The sequence below is a fragment of the Hemitrygon akajei genome, chromosome 10 (assembly GCF_048418815.1).
Source record: "Hemitrygon akajei chromosome 10, sHemAka1.3, whole genome shotgun sequence".
Lineage (NCBI taxonomy): Eukaryota > Metazoa > Chordata > Chondrichthyes > Myliobatiformes > Dasyatidae > Hemitrygon > Hemitrygon akajei.
The window spans coordinates 133492725-133509416 of record NC_133133.1 but is presented as its reverse complement, the minus strand read 5'-3'; the positions used below and the strand labels follow the sequence as shown (position 1 = coordinate 133509416).

The window sequence follows — 16692 nt, the reverse complement described above, 5'->3', positions numbered from 1 at the left end:
GTGACCAATTAACCTACTAACCTATAAATCTCTGGGACATGGGAGGAAACCGAAGCACCTGGAGAAAACCCACACAGTCACTGGAGAATATATCAACCTCCTTACAGAGAGCAGCAGAATTGAACCCAGGTCACTAGGGCTGTAACAGTGAAACACTAAGCACTGTGCTATGTTCGAAGAAAATTGTTCACTTTAACAGTAAATAATTGATGTCAAACATATCATATTTTCTTTAATCTCCAAAACAAAAAAATTCTCTTGCAAATATGTTGTCTGATCTGTGGCGTACTTCCAGTTATTTGATTAATTTTCTGCTTTTGAACTTTATTCAAGAATTTCAGATATCTAGTCCTTACATTCAACAATATTATCAACCTGTAAAGTCAACTTTTCTCTCGCCACAGATATTACCTGGCTTATTAAGTACCATCAACACTCTTTCTGCTCACTCGTTTGTTTCCATTCATCTGCTTCTATTAACTTCTACTGATCTATTTGATGTTAACAACCTTTCATTAACTTCTGCCTGCAACGTCACCATTTGCATCATTTAGCCTCTCAATCTCCATCCTATCACAGGCATCCCCTTTGTTTTCTCTACCCTCCCTCCCCTTCTCTGCAACTCAAAAATACGCAGAAATGTTAACTGTACGAGTCTCATCACAAATACATTACTTCCAACATGTTCTGTTTCAAATCAACTCGTGGCAGTGAAGTTGCGAGATAATACAGAGATTAAAAGTGTACAATATTTAACTCTTTAATAGCAAAATCTGTCATTTATTTACATTGCACTGCTTACAACAAATGTTTAACAGCAGCATTTACGTCCCAGAAAAGGAAAACAATAGAACGCCACCATTCAAGGTGCGCTTACTGGGAATCGCTTCGGTTTTGCACCCTTCAAAGGATCTCTGCATTATTACAGTGGTGCGAATACCCAAGAAAATCTCAAACCTGTTAATACACTTTCCCGGTACTTCTGAATGTGGCTTTAAGCAACAGGGAACTCTTAATATTGAATAGTCAAATATAAAATCACTGAGACTTGGATAGGAGAACTCTAGGTGTCTCAGTTAACCGACACTTTATATTGGCTGGAAATCGCTCTGCCAGTACATGAATGATGCTATATAAATGCAGGGTTTTTTTTTTGTTAAAGCATGTGCTCTCCTTTATATCGAATATCCATGCATGGAACACCCAGTATAATTAGTCGATGTATAATGTTTGGAACCCAGGAGCAATCGTCCTCTCCTGCCCCGGCCCGGTGACCCACCTCCCCTCAACCCACGGCCCGAAGCTCAGACCAGGCCTCGACCATGGAGACGAGCACAACTAAACCCAAGCCCGGGCCAGCAAACCGAAAGCAGAGGAGCCGGGAGCCCTCACCTGATTGAGCTCAGTTTCTGCCGCGATCCTGAGGTTGGGGTCGATGGTGCCTTTAAGCGCCTGTATGATCCGGTTAGGATCCATTTTGTTCGGCCTCTGCCTCAGCCGCCGTGCGGGCGACAACGCCACTCGGCGATTGATTGCGTCGCGTGCGCTCGGTGTTGTGTGTGTGTGTGTTGTTTTTTTCCTCCCTCCGCACTATCGCGTCACTGTGCGTCACTCGGAGGAGGCGCGAAACACAACATTTTAACCGGCTGGTGCCCTCCCACCGACGCCAACCCCGGTCGCCCCGGTAACGTGTGGCCATCTTGCCCCTCCGGCGGGTTGGCGTGACATCATTGCGGGGCAAAAGCAAGCGGTTGGCGACGGGTGTCTGACAGGCGGGCCAACCCTGTAAGTTTCTTTGAGAAGAACGTTTGTGGTCTCGGCAGCAAAGAGCACCCTGCAGGGCACGGCAGGTAGCCAGGCAATCATAAAACATCGACCTTTTTGTTCATTTCCATGGATGCTGCCTAAACTGCTTAGTTCTCTGTGTGTTGCTTTGGATTTCCAGCATCTACAGAATTTCCCCAGTTCAATCATAGTTGGTATTTCCAGCTGACTTGTGCGGGAAATGCTGTCATATATGGTTATGCGTTAAGTGGGAATCCTACCACTTCGCCTGAGGAATTTAAATCGATAATAATCTGGAATATTACCTTCAAAACTTGCTGAAAGCTGCGACGCTAACGTGGTACATAGAGGGCAACGGTAACCATAAGACATACGAGCAGAATTAGGTCATTCAGCCCATCGAGTTGCTCCGCCATCATGTCTGATCCCAGTTCCCACTCAACCCATACACTCCTTCTAGACTGCAGTGGAACTGAACCTGGGTTCTGTAATAGCGTTACATGAACCACTATGATTAACAGAAAGTGGTCACTCAACTTGTGTTCAGTTTCTCGGGTGCGGGTGAGATCATGTGTTGAACGCCCAGTGTAATGCACTCAAGTGGAAGAGTTGCAAATGAACTGCTGCTTCAACTGGAAGGACTGTTTGATGGTGGATGGTGAGAAGGGTAAGGATAAAAAGGGAGATGTTGAATCTCCCAGGTATCGCGGGAAAATGAGTGATTGGTGAAGATGGAAGAGTGAACTGGGATGTTGAAAGGAAACAGTCTTTTCTGGATTCCAGTTTTGGATAGAGTTTGAGCAGGGTGGGACTTTACTGACTGGGTCTTTGAAGAATGAGGGTGTTAACATAGAGGTGTATGAGTTCATGAGGGCCTTAAATAGGGTGAAGGCACACTGTCATTTTCCCAGTGTGGGGGAATCAAGAACTAGAGGGCTGAGATTTGGGATGAGAGGAGAAAGATTTAATAGGAGCCTGAGGGGCATCTTTTTTACCCAGAGAATGGTTAGTATATAGAATGAACTGCCAGTTGCTGATTGAGGCAGGTACATTAACAACATTTAAAAGATACTTGGACAGATGCGTGGATAGGAAATGCTCAGAGGGATATGGCTGACCCCAGGCAAATGGAACCATCTCACATTGGAATCTGGGCTAGTATGGACCAGTTAAGCTGAAGCCCATGTTTACATTTGATGGGTCTCTACTGAAGTGAACAGGAAATAGAAGCCAGATGACCTTAAGACATAGGAGCAGAATTAGGCCATTCAGCTGCCTTCTCACTATATCCTTTAATGCCCTGACCAATCCGGATACGATCAACTTCCGACTTTGGGCCATGGATTGAGAAGAAAGAAAAGCATCTGTTTTGATCCCCATCAGCAATTTCAAGATGTCTTTGTGTGTACTTAATTGTGGCCCTCCTCAACAGTTGTCTCTGATTTCCTGTACTTCTGTTCACTTCCTTTCCTCCCAGTTAAAACATAAATTGTTTTTCTTCACCTTCCACCCAACCAGTCTTTGCATTTAATTGATCATGCTTCATAATATCTTCCACCTCCTGAAATATTCAACTCATCCTTTCCTCTTCTGTAGAGACCAAACAAATGCAAACATGCTCTTCAGCTTAACTGGTCCATACTAGCCCAGATTCCAATGTGAGATGGTCCCATTTCCCATATCCCTCTGAATATTTCCTATTCACGCATCTGTCCAAGTATCTTTTAAAAATTGTTAATGTACCTACCTCAGCCAGCACCTGGCAGTTCATTCCATATACTAACCATTCTCTGGGTGAAAAAAAATGCCCCTCAGGCTCCTATTAAATCTTTCTCCTCTCATCCTAAACCTCAGCCCTCTAGTTCTTGATTCCCCACACTGGGAAAATGACCATGTGCCTTCACCCTATTTAAGGCCCTCATGAACTCATACACCTCTATGTTATCACCCTCATTCTTCAAAGACCCAGTCAATAAAGTCCCACCCTGCTCAAACTCTATCCAGATCTGGAATCCAGAAAAGGCTGTTTCCTTTCAACATCCCAGTTCACTCTTCCATCTTCACCAATCACTCATTTTCCAGCGATACCTGGGAGATTCAACATCTCCCTTTTTATCCTTACCCTTCTCACCATCCACCATCAAACAGTCCTTCCAGTTGAAGCAGCAGTTCATTTGCAACTCTTCCACTTGAGTGCATTACACTGGGTGTTCAACACATGATCTCACCCGCACCCGAGAAACTGAACACAAGTTGGAACATCTCTGTTAATCATCGTGGTTCATGTAACATTATCACAGCACCAGCAATCCAGGTTCAGTTCCACTGCAGTCTATAAGGAGCTTGTACATTCTCCTCATCTCACTGTACATTTCCTCACACATTCTAAAAAGGTATGGGTTAGTAGGTTACTTAACACATGCATGTAATTGAGCGGCGTGGGCTCATTAGGCTGCAAAAGCCTGTTACTGAACTTTATCTCTAAATAAGTGAATAAAAATAAAGGGCAAATCGAGTTTACAATTGCCTGCCACTTCAGTTCTCCACCTCTAGCCTCTCTATCCTCGACCTACCACATTGCTGCAATCATGCCCAGTGTAAGCTCAAGGGGCACCACCTCATTTTCCATCCATCTGCATTGAGGCCCTCAGTCTTAGCATTGAAATTAATAATTTCAGATAAGGCAGTGCTTTTCGAATTCAATCTGCTTTTTTTTCTGTCTCCAACTGGCAGTTTTGAAAGTAATTTTACCTTGACATCATGATCTGCAGTCTATCTTAAATGTTTTCCCTCATAATATGAACTCTAACTCCTGTATATTAACCTACGAAGCACCTTTTCAAATGCCTTCTAAAATACAAATACACTGCCATTTACAGATTCCACTCTATTGACTCTGCTTACTTACACCCACAAAGAACTCTCAGCAATTTTGATTTGATTATATTGAACTTCTCTGAATGACCAACAATTTCTTCTTTATTAAGCTCCAGCACCTTCTCAATAGATATAAAGATAAGTATCAATTCAATTTCCCCTCTTCATAGTTGCTTCTTCATGCTGAACATTGGTAGCATTTTCTCTAGTTATAGATTTCCAGCATCTGCAGTTTTTCCTGCTCCCATACTCTTACAATTCCAGCCCTATAGTTTAGCAGCAAACAGTTGGAAGGCAATGGTCCCAGTAGTTTTCAATTATGACTTTAAACACTATGAAATCTTTGGGACTTCAGTTCAAATATGGACATGGAAATCTTGTGCAATTTTTTACCTGCCCCTCTCCATCACCTGATGAATCAGCAGTCCTTATTAAATGTCACATGGAAGAAGTATATGAAAATAGCTGCCTTATATAGTTAACCAATTCAGTTACCAAAGGAATTCTAATTCAGTAAATAATGAAATACAGCATTTGTTGTTTATGTAAGAAACAACTGATTTCTTAAGGAATTCTGCAGTCCTATCATAAAAAGCTTGAAATTTAAACCAACTCCAGGACAACTTCTCTTCTTATATAAAAATGGTGGAATATTGTCAATCAATGTATTCATTTATAACCTGATAATAAGATGAATTTTATTAGACAGCTAGAAATTTAAACTTGTGCAGTTCCAAAATTTAAAACAACAGTTATCCTCGGGAAAACTGGTTATACTACATTATGTAAATAGTTACTTGACCCAAGCATAAAATGTTGAATTATCTGAACCATATGCTCTCATTTACATAATATTGTGAACTTGTTCTGAACTCAAAGTTTTAACTCAAGCTGTTTGAATTCAAGCATAAATATACACACAATGTTTTGTTATATTTTCATGGGTATTACAATGGTGTTGTGGGTCATCTCATACTATATGTTACATAAAGATCAAATTTTCAGTTGTAGTTTTTTCAAAACAGCATTTTTTGGGTTTCCCTATATAACAGAGAACAAACACTTATGGTAGATTGGATGCCAATTAAGAGATGTGGTGTCATGAATGGTGTTAAAGCTTCTTAGGCGTTGTTGGAGTTTCATTCATCCAGGCAACTGGAGAGTATTCCACGTCACTCCTGATATGCTTTGTAGATGGTGGAAACACTTTGGGATGTTGGAAAATGAAGTACTCAATGCAGTACACCATGCCTTTGCAACACACACAAAATGCTGGAGGAACTCAGCAAGTCAGGCAGTCGCCGTTTTGGGCCGAGACCCTTCTTCAGGACTGGAAAGGACGTTGCCAGAATAAAAAGGTGGGGGGAGGGGAAAGAGAATAGCTAGAAGGTGATAGGTGAAGCCAGGTAGGTAGAAAAGATAAAGGGCAAGAGAGGAAGGATTCTGATAGGAGGGATCATAGGAAAATGGGAAGAACAGGAGGTGATAGATAGGTCAGAAGAGGTTAGAGGCCAGAGTGGGGAATAGAAGAGGGGAAGGGGAGGGAAAGCATTTTTCTTTTTTTTTTAATTTTTTTTTAATTTTTGAAATTCTCACCAACATACTCAAGTATTCTTCAATTAACACATCAGGGAGATATGCCTCCTTGAGTAATGAAGATCAAATCCTAGTGTATTTCAAGAAGCAATTTATTGCCATAAAATTTCACTTTAGCACTTTTATTTTAACATTTTGTAAAAAATGTTCTTCTATTTCAAAGGCACCTTGTATCCTAAAGCTAGATGCTGAAAATCAAAACAGAAATTCCAGAAGTTTAGGTTTTGTCAGACATGTATCCTATATGGTTTGTCTCCCCAGTCACAGCAGACAGAAGGTCTAGGAATATATAGGATTCAGTCCTCACCAGCTAAAAGCCGGGGACACAAATGCTCTCCAACAACGTGGAATGGGACTGTACATCATTGACCAAATGTCTATGCTCCCTTATGGGGAAAGCATTTTTCACCAGAAAAAGAAATCAATATTCATGCCATCAGATGGGAAGCTATGCAGATGTGACATAAGGAGTTGCTCCTCCACCCTGAGGGTGCCCTCATCTCGGCACAAGAGGAGGCCATGGACTGGCATGTCAGAACAGGAATGGGCATCAGAATTAAAATGTTTAGCCACTGGGAAATTCTGCTTCTGGCAGATGGAGCGGAGGTGCTCAACAAAGCAGTCCTCCAATTTATGACGGATCTCACCAATGAGGCCTTATTGGGAGCATCAGACATAATAGATGACCCCAGCAGATCTGCAGGTTAAGTATTGCCTCACCTGGGAGGACTGTTTGGGGCCCTGAGTGGAGGTGATGGAGGAGGTGAATGGACAGGTGTAGCGCTTTGGCCGCTTTGATCTACTCTTGTAACCAGCATACCCATGTAACTGATGCACTTTCTGGTCAGTAGTAATTCCCTAGATTGTTAAAACAGCTGAAGATGATCGGGTGTAGGCCACTACCCTGAGGAGCTGTTGCAGTAATGTTTTGGGGCTAAGATAATTCGCCTCCAATCATCATAACTATATTCCTTTGTTCAAAGTACAACCCCAGAGACATTACTGTTGGCTCAGTTTTATAATGATTCTTTTCTGCCCACTCTGACAAATGTCTTGATTTCAAGGGAAGTTTCTCAACTTGCTTCAGGAATTTCCTTTATTTATCCAATCCTGAATCAAGGTGGAAATATAACCAAGATGCAAATGGACCTGGTGAAACACAATTAAGCAGGTTAATAGTGAATAAATATTGCTTTAATTTTCCATAATTTTGCTGGTGAAAAAACTGTGGAAGCACTTGTTTGCTCAACTGGATTTGTCCTGATGTTTTGTGGACAAAGCATTTCCGGACAACCTCACATTATTGGATAGTTGCCAATGTTGTGACTGTAATGGAACATTTTGGCTACAGATATGCTTGTTTTGCGTTAAGTCTCTAACACCACAGTTTGGATATGTCCGGTCATATTTCTTTGTTGAATGTGCACTTCATACTATTTACTGGAGTGAATTAAATCAACTGATTTCTGTGAGTCATTGATCTTAAGAGGAAGCCAGGGTGAATTATCTGCTCAGTACAGTACTTCGAGATGAACACAGTAGCAAATGTTTCTGTTCTTAGGCATTCTAGTGCTAAGCACATACATCACTTAAAACAAGAATGTTCTTGGAGACTTCTTCCAGTTAGCCATTAGGGAAAATATCAAGGAATATGTTTTCAGAAAGACCTATCTCTTTGACGAACACTGAAGCAAACCTTAACTCTTCAACTCAAGTCTGCTTATGTGTGAGTGGTCCAGGCCCAATTCCACTTTACACTCTATTATAAAATAATTTAAATTCTTGAAGTTAAAACAATAGTGTTTTTTCTACAATCATATTTTGATTCTAACAATGAACTGTATTTGTAGTTTTAGCTATGTGTGTCGAATCTGAGATCATCTTTCCCATCTGTAGAGTAATGCAGCACAGATACAAGCTCTTTAACCAATGAGTACAACCCAATCAGCTAGCCCAATTTCCTGCATTAGGCTCATATCCCTGTAAGACTGCTCCTCTTTGAACTTTTTTCCAAAAAAAAATACTCCTTAAATGATACTATTGTACCTGCCTTATCCACTTTCTCTGTCAGCTTGTTACATACAGTCACCAACCTCTGCATGAGAAAAGTTGCCCCTCAGGTCCCTTTTAAATCTTCCCCCCTCTCCCTCTAAACCTATGACCCCTAGTTTTGCATTCCTCTACCCAGTTACCATCAATCTTTTCTATGCCTCTCATGGTTTTAAACTTTTATATAAAGTCGCTCCTCATTCTCCTTTCTCCAAGGTATAAAGATCTATCGTGGCTAAACTTCCCCTATAACTCAGGCCCTTTAACCTGGCAACATCCTTCTAAAACTTTTCTGCACTTTTTCCTGTTTGACCAGATCTGTCCTATGACAGGGTAACCAAAACTGTACACATTACTCCAAGTGCAGCCTCACCAACAACTGCAACATCTGATTGCCTTTTTCACCACCCTGTCTACCTGCAACACTTTCAACAACTCATCATTTGTACTCCTGGATCCCTTTGTTCATTATACTCCCAAGTGTCCTACCATTCATGAGATTAGCTTTATTTATCACATGTACATCAAAATAATACAGTGAAATGCATCATTTGCATTAAATCAGTAAGAAGATTGCACTGGGCAGCCAGCAAGTGTTGCTATGCTTCCGGCACCAACATAACATGCTCACAACTTACTACCCCAAACTGTAAATCTTCGGAATGTGGGAAGAATCCTGAGAAAACCCACACAGCCACAGAGAAAACATAAAAACTCTTTACAGAAAGCACCGGAATCAAACCCCGATCTTACAGTTGGTGCTGTAAAGCATTGCATTAACCATTATCTATCGTGCCATCATATGTGTTCATAGAATCATAGTTCACAGCATGTCCTTTATGCTGGTTTGACTTTACAAAATGCATCACCACTTATCTGTATTAAAATCCATTTGCCACCCTCTGGCCCACTGCCCTAACTGATTAAGTTCCCTGTGTAATCTACAGTAACCTTTTTCACTTTCAACACCACCTCCTAATTTTCTGGCATCCATTAACTTTCTGTTCAAACCTTGTGCATTCACCTAATGAATAACGAAGATCTAAGCACTAACCCCTGCATAACACCTCCAAGTCAATGACTTCCAACAACTTTCAACCATCACACTCTGCTTCCTACCTACAAGCCAGTTTTGAATTCATAAAATTGAAGGCTTACAGATATCAGGCACAAATAGTTGATAACGTTAGTGCAAGGCTGACACTGAAACATACTATTCACATCCAACATGTTTTTAATTGTAAATTATGGCTCATGGAGAGGACTGCTTCTGGGCAACACAACATACTGTTAACATTAACAAAGATGGGAGAGGGTGAGAATTATATTAAACACACCTACATTTATTCAGAAAGGGGAAAAAAGAGGTGATTAACAAAAATGTTAACTGCAAAAATTTGACACCAAGCTACAAGAGTATCAGGAGAGGTGACCAAAAGTTTGGTTTAGTTTGAGTTTTAAGAAGCATCTTCAAAGAATGCCAGAGAGCTAGTGTTTCGAGAAATGATCTGAAAACATACGACAAGAGTGGTGGATGCATGGTTATCGTTGATGAGGCACTTAAAATGGAAAATCCTAAGTAACAGAATTGAAGCAATGCATAGATCCCATTGGTTACAGTACTTTATGAAGTCGTAGTGATCAGGGAAGGGAGCCAAAGGCAATGACTTTAATTTCCCTCTACTTCAATTAAGGACATTTCTGATTTAATATCAGAAACAGTGTGGATAGAGAAAAAAAACCAAAGACAGTGTAAGAGTTGAGAGAGGTGATAAGGAGGAGTTAAGTATGGTTATTGTAAATGTTAGATTTGCAAATGATCTCACTATAGGGTAGCATGTAGATAAGAAACAGGAGATTCAAGAACAGTTCTTGAGGGGGGGTGTAGTTGGGAGGCTTAAGTGGAAATGGAATTCACTGACTACAATTCAAATGGAATTGCCAATATACCTAGCTAGATTTAAGATGAGATGTATTAGGAGGTTGTCTGTCATATTCAACAGTGACAGGAGACCAGTGCGGCTAAGTTTTTAAAGTGGTAAAGCTATTGCACTGGGGCAGTTCCACTCACTCAACCTCAGATGTCCAAGTCCAATGGTACGATTAGTCATCATAACTGGGGTCTTCCTCGGGTACAGTGAATGACCACAACTTCTTCTGTGCCTTGCTATGCTCTTCATTCTCCACTAAGTGCTACAGAACTGCCTTCTTGGTTGGATTTCCGATGGTCTCATCTGCCCAGTTGGCTGGAGCTGACTTCCCATGCTAGGGCAGGCATGTCTCTATTTCACTGGGATGTAACACCCACCAGCTCCCCTCACCTGGTTTAGCCTGCTAGTTGAAACGGTGTACCGGGGTGTGGCTGCTGTCGCATGCAAGCAGCTACTTGGAGCCACAGATAAGAGCTGAGTGTCTGGTGGGATCCAAAAGTCAATGAGGTTCCCCAGAATGGACAAGACAGGCTCCTTCACTAGAGGTGCTACACCTCCATGAGCATCCTATTTACCCCCATATAAGGAATACAGTGTGGTTAATCAAATCAAAGCCTGAGGAAGAGATAGTTCACCACGGTCACTGCCACACAGAAACTCAGTGGTGATAACGATAAAGGTCATGTTGGTACTAGGGTGCAAAACCAGTTGAGGAGTATCAAACATGAAGTTTTTAAAAGGTTACATATGGATTTGGAAGACAACATGTTCTCAAGACAAGGCAAAAGAAGAGCTGGAGATGGCGTGGTAATTTTAAACGACTGATGTCAGGGCTGGGTTATTTATTATTTTTAAATGTATTTTGTAGGGATATGTAATGATGACAGATAGCTATTGTGGCAAAGTTTAAAGGACAAGAGATTGCTGGAAGTGGGAGTAAGGAAACGGGTAGCTCTCAAAAAAAAAGTTCAACGTAAATACAGCAGCAGATGAAGTTGAATCTAGTGACATCATAATATTCTAGTCAGAGAAATTCCCGAACTGAATTACCAATTTACCTTTCTCAGGGCATTGTGCTCATTATTAATGTTTAAAGAATCTTTGTTGTAAGTCGCTTGTCATTCTCACCTTGAAGATTAATTCTGCCTTACGAGACAAGGCCCAACAAGTAACAAAGTATCAAAGTTGTACTAAATGTTAGGCATATGAAAGTATTGCTCAAGCCTTAAGGGCAGTTGTGTTCAAAGCTAAACCTGCCCAGTATGTGGTTAAATCTATTTATTTACAATCATATTGTTACGCCTGTGCCCCCTCCTTTTTGAGAATCGTAAGATCGCTATTAAGTCAGGTCAGGAGACCCAGGAAATGAGAGAGAGACGCAGAATCCACAGGGGGTTTGGAATGTCCTGGCCCCTCAACGATACAAAGCTATGGGAAACGGCCATTGTCTCTTGGAGACGGAATTGTGTATTGAGCACTGCGCTATTCATCGACGTCCTCAAGGAATGAGCAACGTGGGCTAGTTGGGGGGATGGCATCCTCCCCAACCTGATTGACATCTGAGACCCTGTGAGTAAGGATAAAAGAGGGTCTGGGGAACAACCCCTTTCAGACGCACCAGGAGACACGCTAGAAATCCCTTGACAGCGTTTAATAGCGGCAGCCGGTGGAAAGCCCACGTGCGTCCTTTTCCATTTGCCTTAGAATTGGTGGGGCTGACCACGGAAGACGGCTTAGCTAAAAGGAAAAGGACATCGACGACATTTCGAAGGACCGACATCATAAAAAGGAAAACGGGCAAGTTCTAAACTCCGTCTCTCTCTCCAACCAAAAGCTGCAGCCTAAATGAACCTGAGTGACTTTTATATTTCCATCGGACAATACATTATCCCCTAGACAACGATAGAGCTATTTCTTATTGATTATTATTATACCCGCACTTTTAGATTTAGTATTGACGACGTATATTATCTGTATGGTTGCATTGATATTATTTTTGTGTATTTTTATCAATAAATACTGTTAAAAATAGTACCATCAGACTTCAACGGACCTCTCTATCTTTGCTGGTAAGTGACCCAGTTACGGGGTACGTAACAATATAAAGATGAAGAATCTTTAATATATTTTTATTTGAAATGAAGAAATTTCTGAGTTGTTCAGCAGGCAGCAAGATACTATTAGAGGCACTGAACTAATTTGTTGGGGGAAGTATGTTAGATTGTCAGACTAGTTTTGCAAAAATGAAAACCATTAAATTCTCTTACTTAGTGTATGTTCTTTGTAGCCACCAGGGAAAGTCAGTTTTCCCTGTCCCGAGGATAACCACTAAAATTAAAGCCTTTCAATATTAACATCTGAAGCCATTTTCACATATAAAAAATGGTACTTTACACCATCTTTCTAGCTCATTTTTTGAGATTAGGTTAATGGGGAAAAAATCAAAAGTGATATTTCTGGCCTTTTGCTGAGCAATCATGTCAAGTGATACAGAAATAGCACTGATGTAAACAGCATTTGTAATCTATTTTAGTGGGAGGTGAATAACCTCCTGTATAATTTATTCCCATAAAACAAGCGTGTCATATTGGTGTTGTGTATTTAATATTTCAGTAATATTGTAAATATATTGTTCGATTAACCATTTTTGTTTAAATAATTACAGGTTTTTAAGTAAAAGTATGTAAATAGCATACATCAATATGTCGCCATGTCATATGCGTGTGCCTTGCTTAAAGTAAAAACCAAGTTAGACCTGCATTCCTGGTTTTGTGTTTCCTTTCAATTAGTTTTTATGTTTTGGAGTTGCAAAACATAATATTTTGGATGTAATTATTTTTGTTTACTTACTCCAAAATAAGTTCTTACTCTAATTTGACATTGAAAAGAATCACACAAAAATGCACGCGGGTAATTACACACAGCTTACTAGATCTCTGCGCCTACAGCAGACCATTTCCCTCATTTTCGAAGGCACTTTTCAGCATGGAAGATAAAAGACAAGAAAAGGGTGGGTAAGGCACACATTCGAGTAGAGTACTTAATTTATCTACAGTACCCAAATTTTGAGAGAATATTTTATTGTCTTTTTCTGACATACATTTGAACAGTGGTAAACAATATATATTTCTATCCAGGAAACAGCAAATGGACTGTTTCCTATAAAAATCTAAGATGTCTCAACAGTCGAAGATTACACTCCTTACATAAGGCAAGATTTACACTGTATTTCCATTCCAGTTTAACAAATGATGGTAGGGATTGCATTCTTCAGAGGAAATAAAGTACGAGTTGCAATACAAATAACATTGCGCCTTTAGTCATATTAGTTTGAGTAAAAATACTGTACAGGTTTAAATGTAAGCAAGGCATCAACAGTGAGGCTGTCATACACAAAACATCTCCACAATATGTACTTTGAGCTCTAGAGTAATGGTTGCACCTCATACAACTGGCATGATAATCCATGCACCCTCAAGACACCACGTTTTTCTTTAATTTCCAAAACTTTCAGCAGATGAAGTTAAATTTCCCTCAAACCTGAGCAGTAAAGAAAATCAGAATAAAAATGTGCCTTGTATATCCTTTAATGACACGGGAGAGGGCGTGATTAGTGCCACCAAAATGCTGTTTGTTTGTCTATATTGTATCTCACTGTGGGAAGTGTGTACTGTAAACTGTAAAACTATGCAAACTTGATTGTGGTGGTAATTTATTTGTGCGTCTTTCTCATTTGTGGTAAGATGCCATGACCTATAAAAAGAAATGAGCCGGGTCAGTAAGTTTGACTTTCTTGCTCAAAGTCCCTCGTACAATGTTTCAATTCAAAGGCTCCAGTTTTCAGGTGCAAATGGCAGAACATCTGATTGCTCCACTCCTTCATACCATTGTAATGTATAATGAAAATGAATCTAATTTAAGGTTGTGGGTTCAAGCCCAACTGCAGAGATTTGAACCAGTGGTTTGGGACAACACTCCAATGTGGTGTTGAGGGAATGTTGCTTTAGCACAGATGCAAGTCTCCCAGACCCACTGCAACTTGTCTACTACCAACGCAGGTCCATGGCAGACATCATCTCTCTGGACCTGAACTCATCTTTGGCAGGCGCCATCTCTCTGGACCTGCACTCTTCCTTAGCGGGCGCCATCTCTCTGGACCTGCACTCTTCCTTAGCGGGCGCCATCTCTCTGGACCTGAACTCATCTTTGGCGGGCGCCATCTCTCTGGACCTGCACTCTTCCTTAGCGGGCGCCATCTCTCTGGACCTGAACTCATCTTTGGCGGGCGCCATCTCTCTGGACCTGCACTCTTCCTTAGCGGGCGCCATCTCTCTGGACCTCAACTCATCTTTGGCGGGCACCATCTCTCTGGACCTGCACTCTTCCTTAGCGGGCGCCATCTCTCTGGACCTGAACTCATCTTTGGTGGGCACCATCTCTCTGGACCTGCACTCATCTTTGAAGCATCTACATAACAGAGACACCTATATCAGAGCGCTATTTATGGACTACAGCTCTGCCCTCAATACCATAATTCCAAGCAAACATACCTCCAAACTCAATAACTCCTTTTGCAACTGGATCCTTGACTTCCTAAACCACAATCAGCAAGGCTAGGCAGCAACACCTCCACCATGATTATCCCCTAAACTGGAGCCCAACAAGGTCGTGTCCTTGACCTCCTACTTCACTCACTATACACTCATGACTGCGTGACAAGATCCAGCTCTAACTCCATCTACAAGTTCACAGCTGATACCACTGTAGTGGGTCAAATCTCAAATAATGATGTCTGAATAAGGAAGGAAATAGTGAGTCATGTGACAGTGTCATTACAACAACCTCTCTCTCAATGTCAGCAAAACAAAAGAACTAATTGTTGACTCCCATTTACATAATAATGCTGAGGTGGAAGTGGATGAGAGCTTCAAGTTCCTGGGTGTAAGCATCTCCAGTAGCTTGGCCTGGTCCAACCACGCAAACATAATAGCCCCTAGGGCAGCACAGGTCATGGTAGCAAAGTGGTTAGCACAACACTTTACAGTACCAGCGATACAGGATCAATTCCCACCGCTGTCTGTAAGGAGCCTGTATGTTTTCCCTGTGACCCTGTGTGTTTCCTCCAGTTGCTCTGGTTTCCTCCCACAGTCCAAAGACGTACCAGTCAGTAGGTTAATTGGTAGTCATAAATTATCATGCGAATCAGTTAGGGTTAAATCGGAGGTTGCCTGCTAGGTGGCATGAGTCGAAGGGCCAGAAAGGCCTATTCTGCACTGTATCTTAATAAATAAAAACAAAAGCCTACTAGCACCTCTACTTCCTCACCAACACCAGAATGCCTGTACTGTGATACTGAACATTACAGGATTCAGCGTTCCAGTGCTTACTTTCCCTCTGTGTAATATTTCTGCTTCCATCTATTCTGGTTAGACAGCATCAGCACACCCAGAAAGTGGGAAAATCTGTACAGGAACTGGCTGGATAGGAAATGCTCCTGTTTTCCCACCTTTTCAGCGTTATTCACTCCAATATTTAAGTTACATATTTGCACTTTATATAATAATCCCTTGCATCAGCAACAAGTATCTATAGGAGGGCTCACCTAACTCTATCCTGATTTAAGACACAATGCCACTCCACACTTGTCCATTGCCTGTTGCGTTCCACTCCTACCTTGCCCTCAACCACATTGTTCCCCTTGATAAAAAAAACATGCTAACTCTATCTAATCCTATCATTTCTCGATTGCACTCTTCCATTTCCTTAGAAGATTGAAAGGGTTTCATTATAACAAAAATCAGGCTAATTGATCTGTAGTTGCTAGCTTTTACTCTCTTGTTCTTTTGGGTTTTTTTTTGGAGTTATATTTGCAATCTTACAATCTGTGCAAATTGTTTTAAAATCTGTGGCATTTGGGAAGGCATAGCCCCAATGTCTATCACCAACCCATTCAAGGGCCTCAGGACACAATTCATCACACCTTGGGATCTATTGGCTTTCAATCCCTTTCTCTAATATTTTGATTTATTAACTCAATTCCCTTTCAGCTCTGCACTACCTTTGGACCTATTAGTCTCCATTATTTCTTGGAGGTTTTCTATAATTTATATAAATTCATAGAAAATATTTATGCCACTGCCATTTCCTCATTACTCTTTTCTGTAGTGTCACTCAATGGATCTACATTAACTTTTATAGAGTAAAATATTATTTTTTTTCTGATTCTGTTAGTTATGTATGGTACCCTCCCTTATCAGTTTCTTCATCCTGCTATGCTGACATCTTGTGCTTTCTCAACTGTCCACCTTACTTCTCTCTTTTTTGGCAAGATCATGACCTAATATTATCTTCAACTCCTCTTCTTCAATAAATACCTTTTAGAATAGATTCCATCACATACCACAGCAAACTTATGCTTTATCCTTATAATCTGCTTTATTTAGATTCTTAAATT

At 40.9% G+C, this 16692-nt stretch overlaps 1 protein-coding gene and 1 non-coding gene across 2 annotated transcripts in view; both read right to left on the bottom strand.

The window, feature by feature from the left end:
* The window catches only part of ipo8 (importin 8), a 109516-nt gene extending 107944 nt beyond the window's left edge, over positions 1-1572 (bottom strand). The window contains exon 1 of the mRNA XM_073059000.1: positions 1393-1572. Within this exon, the coding sequence (XP_072915101.1) occupies positions 1393-1476 (84 nt within the window). The 5' untranslated portion in view covers positions 1477-1572. The remainder of the gene's footprint in view (positions 1-1392) is intronic.
* A 4917-nt stretch (positions 1573-6489) lies between these two features.
* On the bottom strand, positions 6490-6689 carry LOC140735046 (small nucleolar RNA SNORA73 family). The gene has a single exon (XR_012100666.1). It is a non-coding gene; the product is annotated as a small nucleolar RNA SNORA73 family (small nucleolar RNA).
* Between the last annotated feature and the right edge of the window lie 10003 nt (positions 6690-16692).